This window comes from Hoplias malabaricus, chromosome 3 (assembly GCF_029633855.1).
Source record: "Hoplias malabaricus isolate fHopMal1 chromosome 3, fHopMal1.hap1, whole genome shotgun sequence".
Classification (NCBI taxonomy): Eukaryota; Metazoa; Chordata; class Actinopteri; order Characiformes; family Erythrinidae; genus Hoplias; species Hoplias malabaricus.
In genome coordinates this window covers 33,521,484-33,534,643 of record NC_089802.1, presented here as the reverse complement: position 1 = coordinate 33,534,643, position 13,160 = coordinate 33,521,484, and the positions used below count along the sequence as shown (strand labels likewise).

General features: G+C 38.0%; 1 protein-coding gene across 9 annotated transcripts in view; it reads left to right on the top strand.

Moving 5' to 3' along the window:
• sun1a (Sad1 and UNC84 domain containing 1a) overlaps nt 1-13,160 on the top strand; it is a 28,330-nt gene that overhangs the window by 13,868 nt on the left and 1,302 nt on the right. For 4 of the 9 annotated variants that reach the window (XM_066663045.1, XM_066663042.1, XM_066663046.1 and 1 more), the window contains 17 exons: nt 527-649; nt 1,893-2,123; nt 2,936-3,016; nt 4,566-4,673; nt 4,869-4,967; nt 6,294-6,387; nt 7,091-7,149; nt 7,299-7,456; nt 7,960-8,226; nt 8,344-8,436; nt 8,599-8,642; nt 8,734-8,878; nt 9,425-9,691; nt 9,768-9,852; nt 11,031-11,146; nt 11,258-11,425; nt 12,975-13,067. In XM_066663045.1, the coding sequence (XP_066519142.1) occupies nt 527-649; nt 1,893-2,123; nt 2,936-3,016; nt 4,566-4,673; nt 4,869-4,967; nt 6,294-6,387; nt 7,091-7,149; nt 7,299-7,456; nt 7,960-8,226; nt 8,344-8,436; nt 8,599-8,642; nt 8,734-8,878; nt 9,425-9,691; nt 9,768-9,852; nt 11,031-11,146; nt 11,258-11,425; nt 12,975-13,067 (2,231 nt within the window). The remainder of the gene's footprint in view (nt 1-526; nt 650-1,892; nt 2,124-2,935; nt 3,017-4,565; nt 4,674-4,868; nt 4,968-6,293; nt 6,388-7,090; nt 7,150-7,298; nt 7,457-7,959; nt 8,227-8,343; nt 8,437-8,598; nt 8,643-8,733; nt 8,879-9,424; nt 9,692-9,767; nt 9,853-11,030; nt 11,147-11,257; nt 11,426-12,974; nt 13,068-13,160) is intronic. The other 5 variants (XM_066663044.1, XM_066663047.1, XM_066663050.1 and 2 more) reach the window with 5 other exon arrangements.

Genomic DNA, 13,160 nt, shown 5'->3' with positions numbered 1-13,160 from the left:
TTTTTTTTCTTCCATGACTTATTTAGTATATGCTTCCCTGTTCATAGAGCCCTCTGGGTTTAAATGTGGAGCAGTTGTGTCTTGTATTTATCCTTATGTATCTGCCCTGCATATAGTGGTGTTCTCCCTGATGGGTGATTCACAGGGCAGGATTTCCCTTGAAGTTACATCATTTAGACCAAAAGTGTTTTTCCAAAGGCAATACTTCTTATTGCTTCTCCATTTGCACCATCTTGGCATTTGGGTGAGGTTATCTGGCTTGCTGAGGATTTTTGCTGGCCCCCTGGGCTTTCTAGATTGATCAGGTATCAAGGACATGTTGGGTTGTGTTGTATTTAATTAATTATTGAATATATTAATTGCTTTTTAACTATATGAGATACCCATACAATGATTAGATTTATCAGTGCAGATTAAGAGGATGTGTTTTTTGATTAAGCTCCCATCATCATGGGTTTCACTGTTTATGCCATGTTTTTTGGATCATTTGAATGTATTTTAAAGTAGAAGTGTGGTTTATCTGTAGGTGTGCTGGGGTTACTCTCTGAGATCTGCCTGCATTACACCAGAAAAGCCGCTGCCTCTGTAGTGTGTGTATTTACACTGTTCATGCACAATGCCCTGTTGACCAGTCTTCGGCAGAGCAAAGGTACTGGCCTTACACCTGCTGCCTTTCTGTATTTACTACTTCATAGCAATGATGCCCTCTTTCTCTTCACTTAAACTATACATTGTGCTTCTGACTTTCTCGGCATGGATGATTTTTCTCTTTTTTAAGGACAAATTGTATTTAATGCTAAATAAGTTCACAGAAAACCTAGATGGTTATTGGAGTAGCAGCACAGAGCAATATTTGAGCATGTTGAGTTGGAGTGGGGGTTTGGCTATGTCTTTGTTAAATTGCCTTATTATACATCTGTGTTTATTTTCCCCTTAACGTTCATTTAGAGGACTAGACTATGAATTAGGTCTTATGCAGTGGGACTGTTCCCTTGTATACGAAATGTGTCTATTGTAGAGTTAATATGATAAGTTTTGCGGTTTTCATTGATATAACCACTGATGGGAATTGTCTTATCAGGACTTTATGCTGAGATTTATGTTGCTTGCAAATTAGCAAGAGAAGAGGGAACTCCCTAAGGCCTCAGATCACACTGACAGAAACTAACAACCTTCTTGAAGCCTTTCCGTTAGAACACCAGCTTTAATTTCTTTAGAGCCTCCTCTGCTGCTCTGTGTTCTGACAGTATTTACTTTCAGGTCTGTGCAAATGATTGGGCACAGATGTTTAAAGGAACACTATGTAATATTTATATCTTAAGATTATGGTTTCAAAATCGTTGTGACACTTCACTGACATGTAATAGATAGAACAAAGCCTCTGATGTTGCTTCTCTGGGCTCTGTATAGTTTTTGTAGGAGGGTAGGAAACCACCTCCACTCCTTCCCCCTCACCATTGATTTTAGTAAGGTGCTGTAAAATGAGTTATATTCATTTTTTAAATGAATAGTTGACATCCTTTGGAAAAAAAATAAAATTCAAGGTCTACTAACTTCACATTTTAATGCACATATACTGTTTACGTTTTGAGAATATGAAATGTGGCCTGTGCAAATATTTTACCATTTGCATTTTGTAATATTTTGAGTTTCTGTTTTATCTTCTCACAGTATGTTAAACTCAGCAAATAGAAACTGTGCACTAAAAATTATGTGAAAATTGATGCAAGTTTATTCCTGATAGAAAATCAACTCTGTCAAATATCATTTGGTCATCCAGGTTGTCTGAAGTTTTGATGTTGAAACCACTTATTTTGGAAATGGAAATGAAAATGCTTGCATTCACATGTCGGCTAATATTTGTATCTGTGTTAACCTCCCTCTTTCTGCAGCTCTGCTGTGGTCTGTGACAGACTGGTGTGTGAGTGTGTTCAGGAGAATTACCGGCTCCTCATCTACAGCTCTCACACTGCTGGCTCAGTCTGCTGGACTGAGGAAGGCTAGCAGTGTCAGTGCTAATGGAGGTACTAGTGGAAGCTTGAGTACTGCTGCTACTACCAGGGCTCAACCAATGTGGAAAATTTCACAATGGACCATTTTTCGAGGTTTAAAATTTCCGAAATGTATGTATGGCCAAAATGTGTAGACCACTGGTGGGTGGGTGTTGCACTAGTAGTAAAAATAGTCTTTGAATTTTCAGGGACTCTAATCTTTAGAGCCATCTACAAACAGTTAACTCCCATGACAGCTAGCTTTCTAATGAGTAAATGTGTCTTCCAGTGCCAGACCCTTTATATCATTTAGTTGTATAAGGCAAATTGTGCATGGGTTGGGCCCTAGTTTCTAGCCACCTGCTTGATTTTCTTGTTGTATCAAATACACAGGTTCATTAGGGGTGTCATATGGGACTAGGCACAGAATTTTAACTGTTTTAAATTTCTGCATCTAGGCCTCTGGATTATCTGCTCAATTCTTTCTTGGCTGTGATGACTGTCTTCTCTCTATCTTTTGTTATGATTGAACTGAAACCTTTCACTTGAGGAGCTGAAGTGTAGACATTTGTGCTTTTAGGAGAGGATTGCTAATTCCAATGTGAATCCACATGAATCTGTAGTTTCATACTGTCTTGTCATCTTTTAACCTGTAGCACATAGTACTGCAGTGTGTTTTGCTTGTTCGCTGCGATTTTCACTATCCATCACAGCTTTAACTCTTTCCTCTACCCTTTCTGCTACAGTGTCATTCTTACTGAGTTGGATGTATTGCACATAACCAAATGGGTGTCCCTCCTGTGTGAATTACCTTGGTTACATGCAAATTCTGCCTTTCTCTATCCACCTTTTCACATCCTGGGCTCTGGTCACAGAGATAAGATAAAGGCAGACAGAAATGAGAGTGATTTGATAAGTTCCTTTGCTGTTCTGGTTTTCTGCAGGTCATGCAGGTTACTGTGGAACCATGAATGTAAATGAACTGGTGATTCAGGAGGAACACCAAAATCTCAGTGGGCCTCTATGTAAGTAAAATTTATTACTATTCTTATGCCCACACACAGAGTGGACTTACAGTATGTATTAGTATTGTGATCTTTGACTGTGTTGAATTTCATTTACATTCATGGCATAAGGCTATATAGGCATTATAAGGTGCTCTTATAATGACATTGGAGTCTTGCCCAAGGACTCATATATTGGTCTAATGTCGTGTGATTTCTCAGACAGGGATTTGAACAGTAGTCTTGACAAATGGAGGGCAGGTTACCACTGCACTACACACAGACACCACCAATCTGGAATTATAGCATGCATTTAATGCCGAATGGGCAAAGTATTCCCACATTCATGGAATACATACAAATGAAACATAAGTTCATTATTGTTATTAATATTATTGTTTAGATGCTGCATGTAAGACTTAGCCTTTTGACTTGTTAGAAAGTTCAGAGTAACTGAAACAGTTAAAAGCATTTCCTGAGTTGCTCAAAACAAAAAGGGCTCATTTCTGCAATGAAAATGTAACCAATTTTGTTACCGCCCAGAACAAGCAGTGAACCTAGATAGTTTTGTATGTAGAAATGTTGATTATATGAGTTGAGTTAAATTTGGGGAATAGTTTTTGTTTGTTTGTTTATATATTTGTTTATTTTATATATATATATATTCCCAGACCTTGTTTCTGATCTCTGAACAAAAATTAAACATGCTGCACTGGAAAGGATTCTAGGAACATTTAGTTGCTTCTTACCAGAAATATCATTATTCCAGCACCAAAATGAATGTATTCAGCAACCATGCCTGCTTTATTTGTGGTGGTCTTGTGGTAGGCTTGTCCTCAAACACAGCAGACAAAGTATAATTCACTAATGTAAACAGAGAGAGCTGTAACCTTCAGTCAAGCTGAAATGTTATTCACAAACACACCTGTTCTTTATCTATGGCAGTTTTTAGTTACTTATTTATTATTTAATTTTTTTTTTAGCATTGCTGTGCTAAAGATATTCATTTTTCATGAGAGATTCCTGAGGTTTTTGGATATAAAATTGGCAAGAAAATGGAAGATCAAAGAAAAACAATGTGGGAAAAGGATTATTAAACACAAGTTCTTAGAAAATCTCCTAAAAATTGAAACCACTCAAAACCTGGTGAAACACACAAACTCTCACTTTTGAATAAACAGAGCGTAAAACTGAATGAGTGTGCAGGTGTATGTGTCCATCTTTCTAACTTGAAAGAGGAACTGAATTCAATAGATGGAAGCTGTGGCAAGGAAAAGGAAATGGATACCAAAAGAGAACATTTACGAATCAAAGAAATAAGGTGCCTAGCCACCACAAGAGTCCAGACCTCAGCTATGAATGTTTTTGGAATTACTAGGATTATAAGAAGCAGAATTACATAGTAAAACTTATTTATCAAAGATTCAATGATTTTTTTTTTTTTTTTTTTTTTTTCTGAAAGTTAAATAAATAAAATATTTCTTTTAAACACAGAACTGTCTATTTAATTAATTCTTAAATTAACCCCCCCCCTCATTTTCTGTTTTCCTCATCCCTGGGAACCTAACAGGTGACGACTGCAAAGGAAAGCAGAATGTGATGACTAGTGAAGTTCACACATGGTCATCCAGGGCTCAGCAGCTCTTAAGGCCTCTGTGGTTCCTTTTCATTTTCACAGGTTGTCCTGACCACAGTATTAATCATACACACATCTGTGGCTTAGTTTTAATGAATGCGTTGCATTGCAGCAGCATTCAGTTAAACTTTGTTAATATACATAGTCTCTGAGGTTGTATCTTCATTTGTTGTGGATGCAATCAATTCCGCAGTTATAAGTTTAACTAACTTTGTTTTCCCTATTGATGGCATCCAGGCAGCACTCTGCTAAAGGCAGGGCAGAAGCTTCTTTCAGCCGGCTACTTCATCACACGGAAAATACTGTCTGTTCTATATTTGGCTGCTATTTCACCAGGTTATTGCGATAGGACTTTTATCTTGCATGATGTTATCTATGCCAACAAGGTGCTAGGACACCGCCTTTCCTAACAGCTCGGCCTGTCTCTTACAGGAAATCCCATCTTCATAATAACTATACATAATTTAGTGGTACATATGTAATCAGTCATTAAGAGAGATTTGAATATAAAACGTGCGCATCTGAAATGCAGTTATTGTAGTCACTAGCGAACCTACTTTTGTTTATTATATGTAATCGAGTAAAGCCTGATTGGATTTTACATATATCTTAGAGACAACATGCATTTGGCCATGAGTCTTAGTTATCAGAGCATTTCACATTAAACCACACTGAATGACTGGTTACATCTGAAGGTTTAATTATGTATAAACTTTTGATATTTGTTGGAAGTCCCCTTTTAAAGTGAAGGTTTGGAAAGAGAAAATGTGCACACTTCTTAGGCAGTCTGTGATTTAGTCTAACAGTATGCACAGTGCCCATTGCTTGTTAGCTTCTTTGGCCTCAGCTTCAATGCAAAACTAAAGCACCAGTTGTAAACTATACAGTGGTGTTAAAAAAAAGTGCACATTTGTATTTTTGCCCAAACAACACTTTAAATATTACTGCTTGTTTTTGATGTTTTTCCTCTGTCCTCTTTACGGTGTGCAGTCTCTTTCAAAACAGCCAAATTCTTCAAGTCTTGACAAGCTTGTGCTCTTTGCTATTGGGAGGATGTTTTATGCTGGGCTTAGCTTGACTTGGCAGAGGGCCCACCTCAGGCTAATGAGATTTATTCCAGCTTAGTCGCTTCCTAGAAAGGGAGACGTTACTTTGTAGTTGTTTAGATAAAGCCACAATCTGTGAATGTAGGACAACCGTTCTAGGTCAGACTCTGACAGAGGGAAGTGTATTTTGGAACAGAATTGTGGCCAGAGCTATAAATTAAAGCAGAATATCTTAGAGTTTAAAAGCTCATTAAAGAAACTCAACTAAAAGCTCTACACTGCTTATTTAAATAGGTTCCTAAAGAACCCCCCCCCCCCCCCCCCCACTTCTCAAGTGTTTGTTTCACTGAAGCAAATGCAAATGAAATTGCAGAGTCAGAGCTAAATCTACGTTTTTGGTGCTTCTTCAGCAGTGCTCTTCTCCCTTCAGTTTTATGTGGGCGGTTGTGTGACTAACGCAGAAAATGAATTGCGGCTTCCTACTTCTTCCCTCAGCTGATTACTCACCCTAATCCCTGGCTGCAGCCCCTTTTTACTTCACTAGTCCATCGTCTAATCTTCTCCAAGGCCTGAATTCATTCATTTATTTATTTATTTATTTTTCTCCCCCGCGCAGGCAAAGCAGTGACAGGAGCATTCTGGTGGCTAGGAACAGCATGGTATCAGCTGGTCACGCTTATGTCACTGCTGAATGTCTTTTTCTTGACAAGGTGAGCTTCAAACAGTTTTTAAGACCCATTGGTCAGACGGCATGTTTTGGGGGATTTTCTAACACACTGTTAATAGTGAACATATTTGAAAGTGGTGGGGCACAGTTGCTATTTATTTGCTGGGTTTGGCATATTAGAGAAAAAATATAAGTTAATAATATGAAATTTGTCACCTTTTTCTTGGACCACATTTGTATTATGATGGAATTATTATTATTTATTTATTATAAATAATCTCAGCATGTGCAATTCTAAGTAAACAGTATTTGTTCATTGAAATATGCAAAGGTGTGTTCTCTGAGGAAACATACTTATTTTCACTTAGGTACATCATTTGACAATAAGCACAAAAACGTCATTAAACCTGTTTTATATTTTGTGGTGAATCAAACCAGGGGTCTTAACTGTCCAAACGGACCCATGAACCCTGCATGTCCACTGATCTTTTGTATGTGATGTCGATTATAGTAAACTTGGTGGTGTTTGGGTTTTTGTTGTGTCCCCACCCCTTATTTCGAGAAGGCTTTGCCTTAAAACACATTGCATTTTTCTTGGTGCCTTTTTTCTTGTAAACTATAATTATTTTAAATTATTATTATTTTTTTATTTATTTATTGCCATTATTTTCAGGCTTGTGTACTCTTGTAAAACACTATAGTTGTGTTGCAGCAAAATATATAACATACTTTATTTGTTCATCTAGGTGTTTGCCCTTATTGAAGAGACTTCTCCTGATACTACTTCCCTTCTTGCTGCTCTTCGGTATGTTGAGACTCATGCATGCTACTGATGAAAGCTCGCAGTATGTGTGTCAGAGGAAGAGGAGGGTTTTTGCATTTCGTTGCATTGCATTTTTTTTTACAGTTCTGAACGCATGAATCTATCTTAACCTTACATTCTATTTTGTTTAGCTCTGTGGTGTTGGGGTCCGTCCAGCTTCTGGGCCTATTTTCCTGCCGCAAACAAGACGACTTGGACGTCGGACTCCTTGTTCAGCTCCCCCATAGCTTCTATGGATGAAAATAGTGAACGTGAACTTCACAAGGGCCTGGCATACACACACTCTGAGGTACATGGAGATAACATCTTTCAATAGTTTAAAAAAAAAAAAAAAAAGTAAAGTATGCCTTCTGGCATCACTACATATTAAACATATCTTCTAGAGCCAGTGCCTACTTCCCATTTCACTACCTTTTTTTGGTGTCTAAATTTGCTGAGAGGTCATTACCATCTGACTCATCTCCCTTTTCAAACCCAAAAGTATATGATGGACAGATTTGTCTCCAAGCCGTATAAATATTTAAATTCTTCCTGATTGCAACACAATTTTTGTTCAGTCTGGGATTTAGGTTGCAAATTATTCCATGCATTGTACATGACAGCTACTATATGAGCTTAGTACATTATAGTGGTAAACAGAAGTTCATAGCCTTACAAAACATGCCTTACAAGAATATATTCATGTTAAATTCAGACTTCCCAAAATGAACTGAACAGATTGAACATTTCCTTAGTGACTACTTTTGCTGGGATTAAGAAACATTAATAAAACCGCTCCTCTGTTTTGAGTAGGACATGAGCGCAGCAGCTGCAGCACTCACTGAAAGGTTGGCACGGTTAGAGCAGAGCCTGACGCAGCTGTGGGACCGAGTATCAACATCTAGCAGCAAGGAAGAGAAGCGGCACACTGAGATTCTGGGACTCTACAGCTCTTTGAGGGACAAGCTGCATGCAGAAACAGACAGAGAGACCTTGAGTCAGTGGGTGAGCGCTCAGTTTGAGCAGAGGGTCAGTTTGCTGAAAGCAGAGATGGAGAAAGGGAAGCAGAATTTACAGCAGGTGAGCGAACACGGAAAACAATGCGGTATTTGTGCTGTTTAAGCCGGGAAAAGAGGGTAATGGTAATGTAGATTATCTTTAATTTCCCCTTTTTCTTTGGTTTGTTTTACCTTCCAGCATCAGGAAGAGTTTGATAAAAAGAATCAGAATCAAGAGTCCCGACTTGCTGAAGTTGAAGCTCTTCTTAAGAGTTTAGCACTTAAAACAGAGGTATTGTAAATTAAATATTTATTTTTTTTGACACCATTTGTCAAATATATATATATATTTTATTTTTTAAATATTTTTAAATATATATATATATTTTATTTTTTTATATATATATAATTATTTCTCTATGCCATGCCTAATTTATATATATTTCATTTCAAGGAGTTCCAGAGAAGACAAGTGGCTGAAACTCCACCCTCTGTCAGGTCAGTCCCGCAGTAAAGTCTTGCATCTGTTATAAAGTGTGAAATATTCCAGCAATGCTTCTGTTCACCATATGACCCCATTTCTTTTTAGTGTTGAAGTGGATGAAGCTTCCAGAGCAGTTTTGCTTGCAGAAGTGCACAGGCTGGAGGAGGCACTGGGCAGCATAAGAAGTGACCTACATGGGGTGATGAGCTGTAAGGGTAGATGTGAACAGCTGGACTCCCTTCATGACACAGTGAGTGACATGCTTATTGCTAATGAAACTTCCCCCTGCTTTATTACTGTAGTAATTCTTTTGTACTTTACTACTTTATTAATTATTTGCATACCAAAAGGTGAATTGCAGTAATTACTCAACAGTAGCATGCCTCCATATTTGTTTATTGGCTACTGTCACGCCAAAATGCTGCCTCACAGAAGTGAATTTCTTTTTCCACATTGCCATATTTTTTCCCATTCAAGTTAAATTACTGCACTCTATGGATCCTCTTGATTCTAAGAATTATGTTTACAGATTTTTTTGTGCTTTTGGAATAAAACCTTGAAGGAAACCAAGAACTGAGGAAAACACGCAAGCTCTAATACTGTCCTGATTTGTCTAAAGTGATGACTTTTTGTAGCTCTCATGTTTGCTGTCTGAAACAGTAGTTTTGACATTCTTGGATATGTTTGAGTTTTGTACTAGTCTCTGCATGTTGTTATTTTTCTGTCTTAAGCAACTACAGCATAGGTCTGGCCTAGTGAACTAAATTTCTTCTCCTTTTTTTTTTTCCCACTGCAGGTGTCTGCACAGGTAAGGCAGGAGCTGCGATCTCTGTTGTATGGCAGCGAACCACCAGAGGGAGCAGAGCTGCCTGACTCTTTGCTGCAATGGCTGTCCACTCAGTTTGTGAGCAGCTCAAACCTCCAAGCCTCACTAGCTGCCCTGGAGAGGAGCATTCTGGGTAATGTGTCCCTTCAGCTGGAGCAGATGCAGCAAAAGCCCTGTGCAGAGACCATCACTCCAGCTGTGCTGCAAACCGCTAGCCAGGCAGGAATATCCGAGGAGGTATAACTATTAAAGATCTAAAATTTCTTTGGAAATGTATCCAGCCTTCGCTTATTTGTGCCCTTTTTCTCAACAGAATGTGCAACTCATCGTGCAGAATGCTTTGAAGCTGTATTCTCAGGACCGCATTGGCCTTGTGGATTATGCTCTGGAGTCAGGAGGTATGGTATTGAAAGCTCGTTTGAAGATTCACACATACAAATGGTTTGAAAATTTCCCTGACTCTGTATATTGTGTTTTCATTTGAAATTCAAAGCAGACAAAACAAGAGAATTTGTGTATGTTCTGTAAAGCAAAATGATTTTAATATATTAAGGGAATTTATAAATCACTTGCTATTAGAGGCTATGACAAAATATATTTTATCAGCTTATTATTGGGCTTTATAAATCAAGTATAATGCAAGCATTATACATTGAAGGAGAATAACATTTCCATGGAGTAGTTTCTCAGCTGTTTAATTTTGTCAGGACAGAAAAGTTGAATAAAATAACTCAGAAAAACTATTATGAAAAATTATAAACAAATTAAGTTATAAGGTTTAGTTTGTGATTGAGCTGGACAATAATTCTATATCAATATACATTGCAATATAAAATATTTATTAAAAAAACGCTTTCAGTATTTCAATATACAGGGTGGGCCATATATGGATACACCTCAATAAAATGGGAATGGTTGGTGATATTAACTTCCTGTTTGTGGCACATTAGTATTTGAGACTGGGGAAACTTTTTAAGATGGGTGGTGACCATGGCGGCCATTTTGAAGTCGGCCATTTTTTATCCAACTTTTGTTTAATCAATGGGAAGAGGGTCGTGTGACACAACAAACTTATTGGGAATTTCACAAGAAAAACTGGTGTGCTTGTTTTACATAACTTTATTCTTTCATGGGATATTTACAAGTTCCTGACAACTTATAAAATGTGTTCAAAGTACTGCCCATTGTGTTGGATTGTCAATGTGAACCCTCTTCTCCCACTCTTCACACACTGATAGCAACACCGCAGGAGAAATGCTAGCACAGGCTTCCAGTATCCGTAGTTTCAGGTGCTGCATACCATAGTTTTTCTTGTGAAATTCCCAATAAGTTTGATATGTCATATGACTCTTCCCATTGGGAAAAACAAAAGTTGGATCCAAAATTGCCGACTTCAAAATGGCCGCCACCCATCTTGAAAAGTTTCCCCCCTCAGATATACTTAAGTGCCACAAACAGGAAGTTAATATCACCAACCAATTTTGCCCTATCATCCAGCACTAGTTTGTGATAGCGTTCTTTGCTTTGCACTACCATTTAAATTAACTTGTAAACTTGCATTGTCATGTGTCTCTAGGTGGAAGCATTCTAAGCACACGTTGTTCAGAGACGTATGAAACCAAGACTGCACTTATGAGTCTGTTTGGTCTGCCTCTTTGGTACTTCTCCCAGTCTCCCAGGGCTGTCATACAGGTGAGCACAGTTTCACTTGTAGTTAATTAACATTATCATACATCTGTTAACTTCATTAAGTATTTTCTGTCTTTGCTTTCTTTTAAAATTGTATACTCTCCCTCTCATCAGCCGGATGTTCATCCTGGTAACTGTTGGGCGTTTCGAGGCTCGCAAGGATATTTAGTGATCCGTCTGTCTGTGAAGATCGTGCCTACAGCTTTTTCTCTGGAGCATATCCCTAAAACCCTGTCACCTACAGGCAACATCAGCAGCGCACCACGCAACTTTACCGTATATGTAAGACATGGATTTTTTTAAAAAAAGAGCATATTTTACAATACGTCGTACTTGGGTGGATACTGTCATTATGGCCCAGATATGTAGCACAGGTTTGTTCGTGTGTACATTACATTTATTTTGAGGCTTTTCTGTAATACTACAGCTGAGCTTTGGGCTACCTGCTATGTATCTTGAAGCGACACATTTTTGTGGTGTGCTGTAGCCCTCAGCCGACTGCAGTAGTCATTGTTTCCTTTGTTTCTGTCCAAAGAATAAAGCGTTCTAAATTTTAGTTCCTAAATCCAGGGGATGCACTTTTTCTTGTGTAATATATGTATAATATTAGAGAGAATTTGCATGTGAATGAACATGTCAGGTGCAAAGTTGTTTTGCATATGGGGGATGGTTCAGTTTAGAGGTTTGGTCCGTTCAGATTAATATAGGACACATTTTAAAAAGAGGATCTAAACCGCAGAACACAAATAATACCACTTTTTAATTTACAGTGTGCATATATCATTGGGTGTGCTAGGCGATATGAGCGCGAATCAATATGACAGTTGTATATTTTATCACGATTACGATTAATGAAGTTATTTTGTTTTTGTATTTTTGACCTTCATAGTTCAGTGACGAGGCTTGTGCTGTAAATATGCTCCAGTGTTAAATATGGGCTATATTTCTAATGTTGCTGGGAGCTTATTCATCTCGTTTTTTGAGCACTGTTTGTTTGGTGTGTGGGGTGTTTTTGGCTTGTGTTACTGAAAGTGTTTTTTCCCAGCGTTTACATTTGGCATCTGTTTGTTCCGTGTTGTCTTAGTTATAGTCAAAACACAGCACGTCCACAACACAGACCCTGTGTGGGGTTTTATTTTTTTTTTTTTATTTTTTTTTTTTTGGTACTAGCTTCGCGAGTCACTTGGTCAGCCTCAACGTTTAGGTTGCTTCCGCATGGCCGATAGGGGCAGAATCATGTGACTACAGCTTGGTCGTGTGGTACTAAAGGGACAGTAAATGAACTCACAGTGGAGACATAACAGAAAAAAAAACATTGATATAATTAATGTATATAAGTTTATGTTGATTAGAAGTTCTGAATGTCAATTTCCATTAATTTTGGATCACTTGCCCAACCCTAGTCATTGGTGTCCATTTGTAATCAACAGTTGCCCATAAGAGTGCAGACTAATTGAATTGGAATAAAATCATATTACATTTATATTACCAAAAAAAATTGGCATTTGCAAAAAATATCTCCTCTCCCCTGTATCTGATGTGTGTATATACACACACACACACACACACACAAGGCATGGTATGTGGATATGTAAACAAATACTCTAATGTTCTATGCAGTATCCATTTGAGTTGGTTGTTATTGAGATGTTGTCATAAACAGACCTCTGAATAGGTTATGGATATACTGTGGCTGCTCATTTCCTGTTTTTATAAATAGCATTTTTATGTAGTGACACAGCTCACAAAAGGACGAAGGATTGTGTTAAATTTAAACTGCTAATGATGTGTTCAGATGAGTGAGTTGTCTCTTTGCTCTGTGCAAATATAGGGACTGGATGATGAACAGCAGGAGGAAGGGCGCATTCTCGGCCGATACGTTTACCAGGATGACGGTGAACCTCTCCAAACCTATCCAGTCACGGTGAGGGATCTATGCAGGCTTTTTGGCTCTTGAGTGATTTTTGGAGGCTTGAATAAATTGACTCAGCCGATGTAAACCATGATAGAGCCCTAT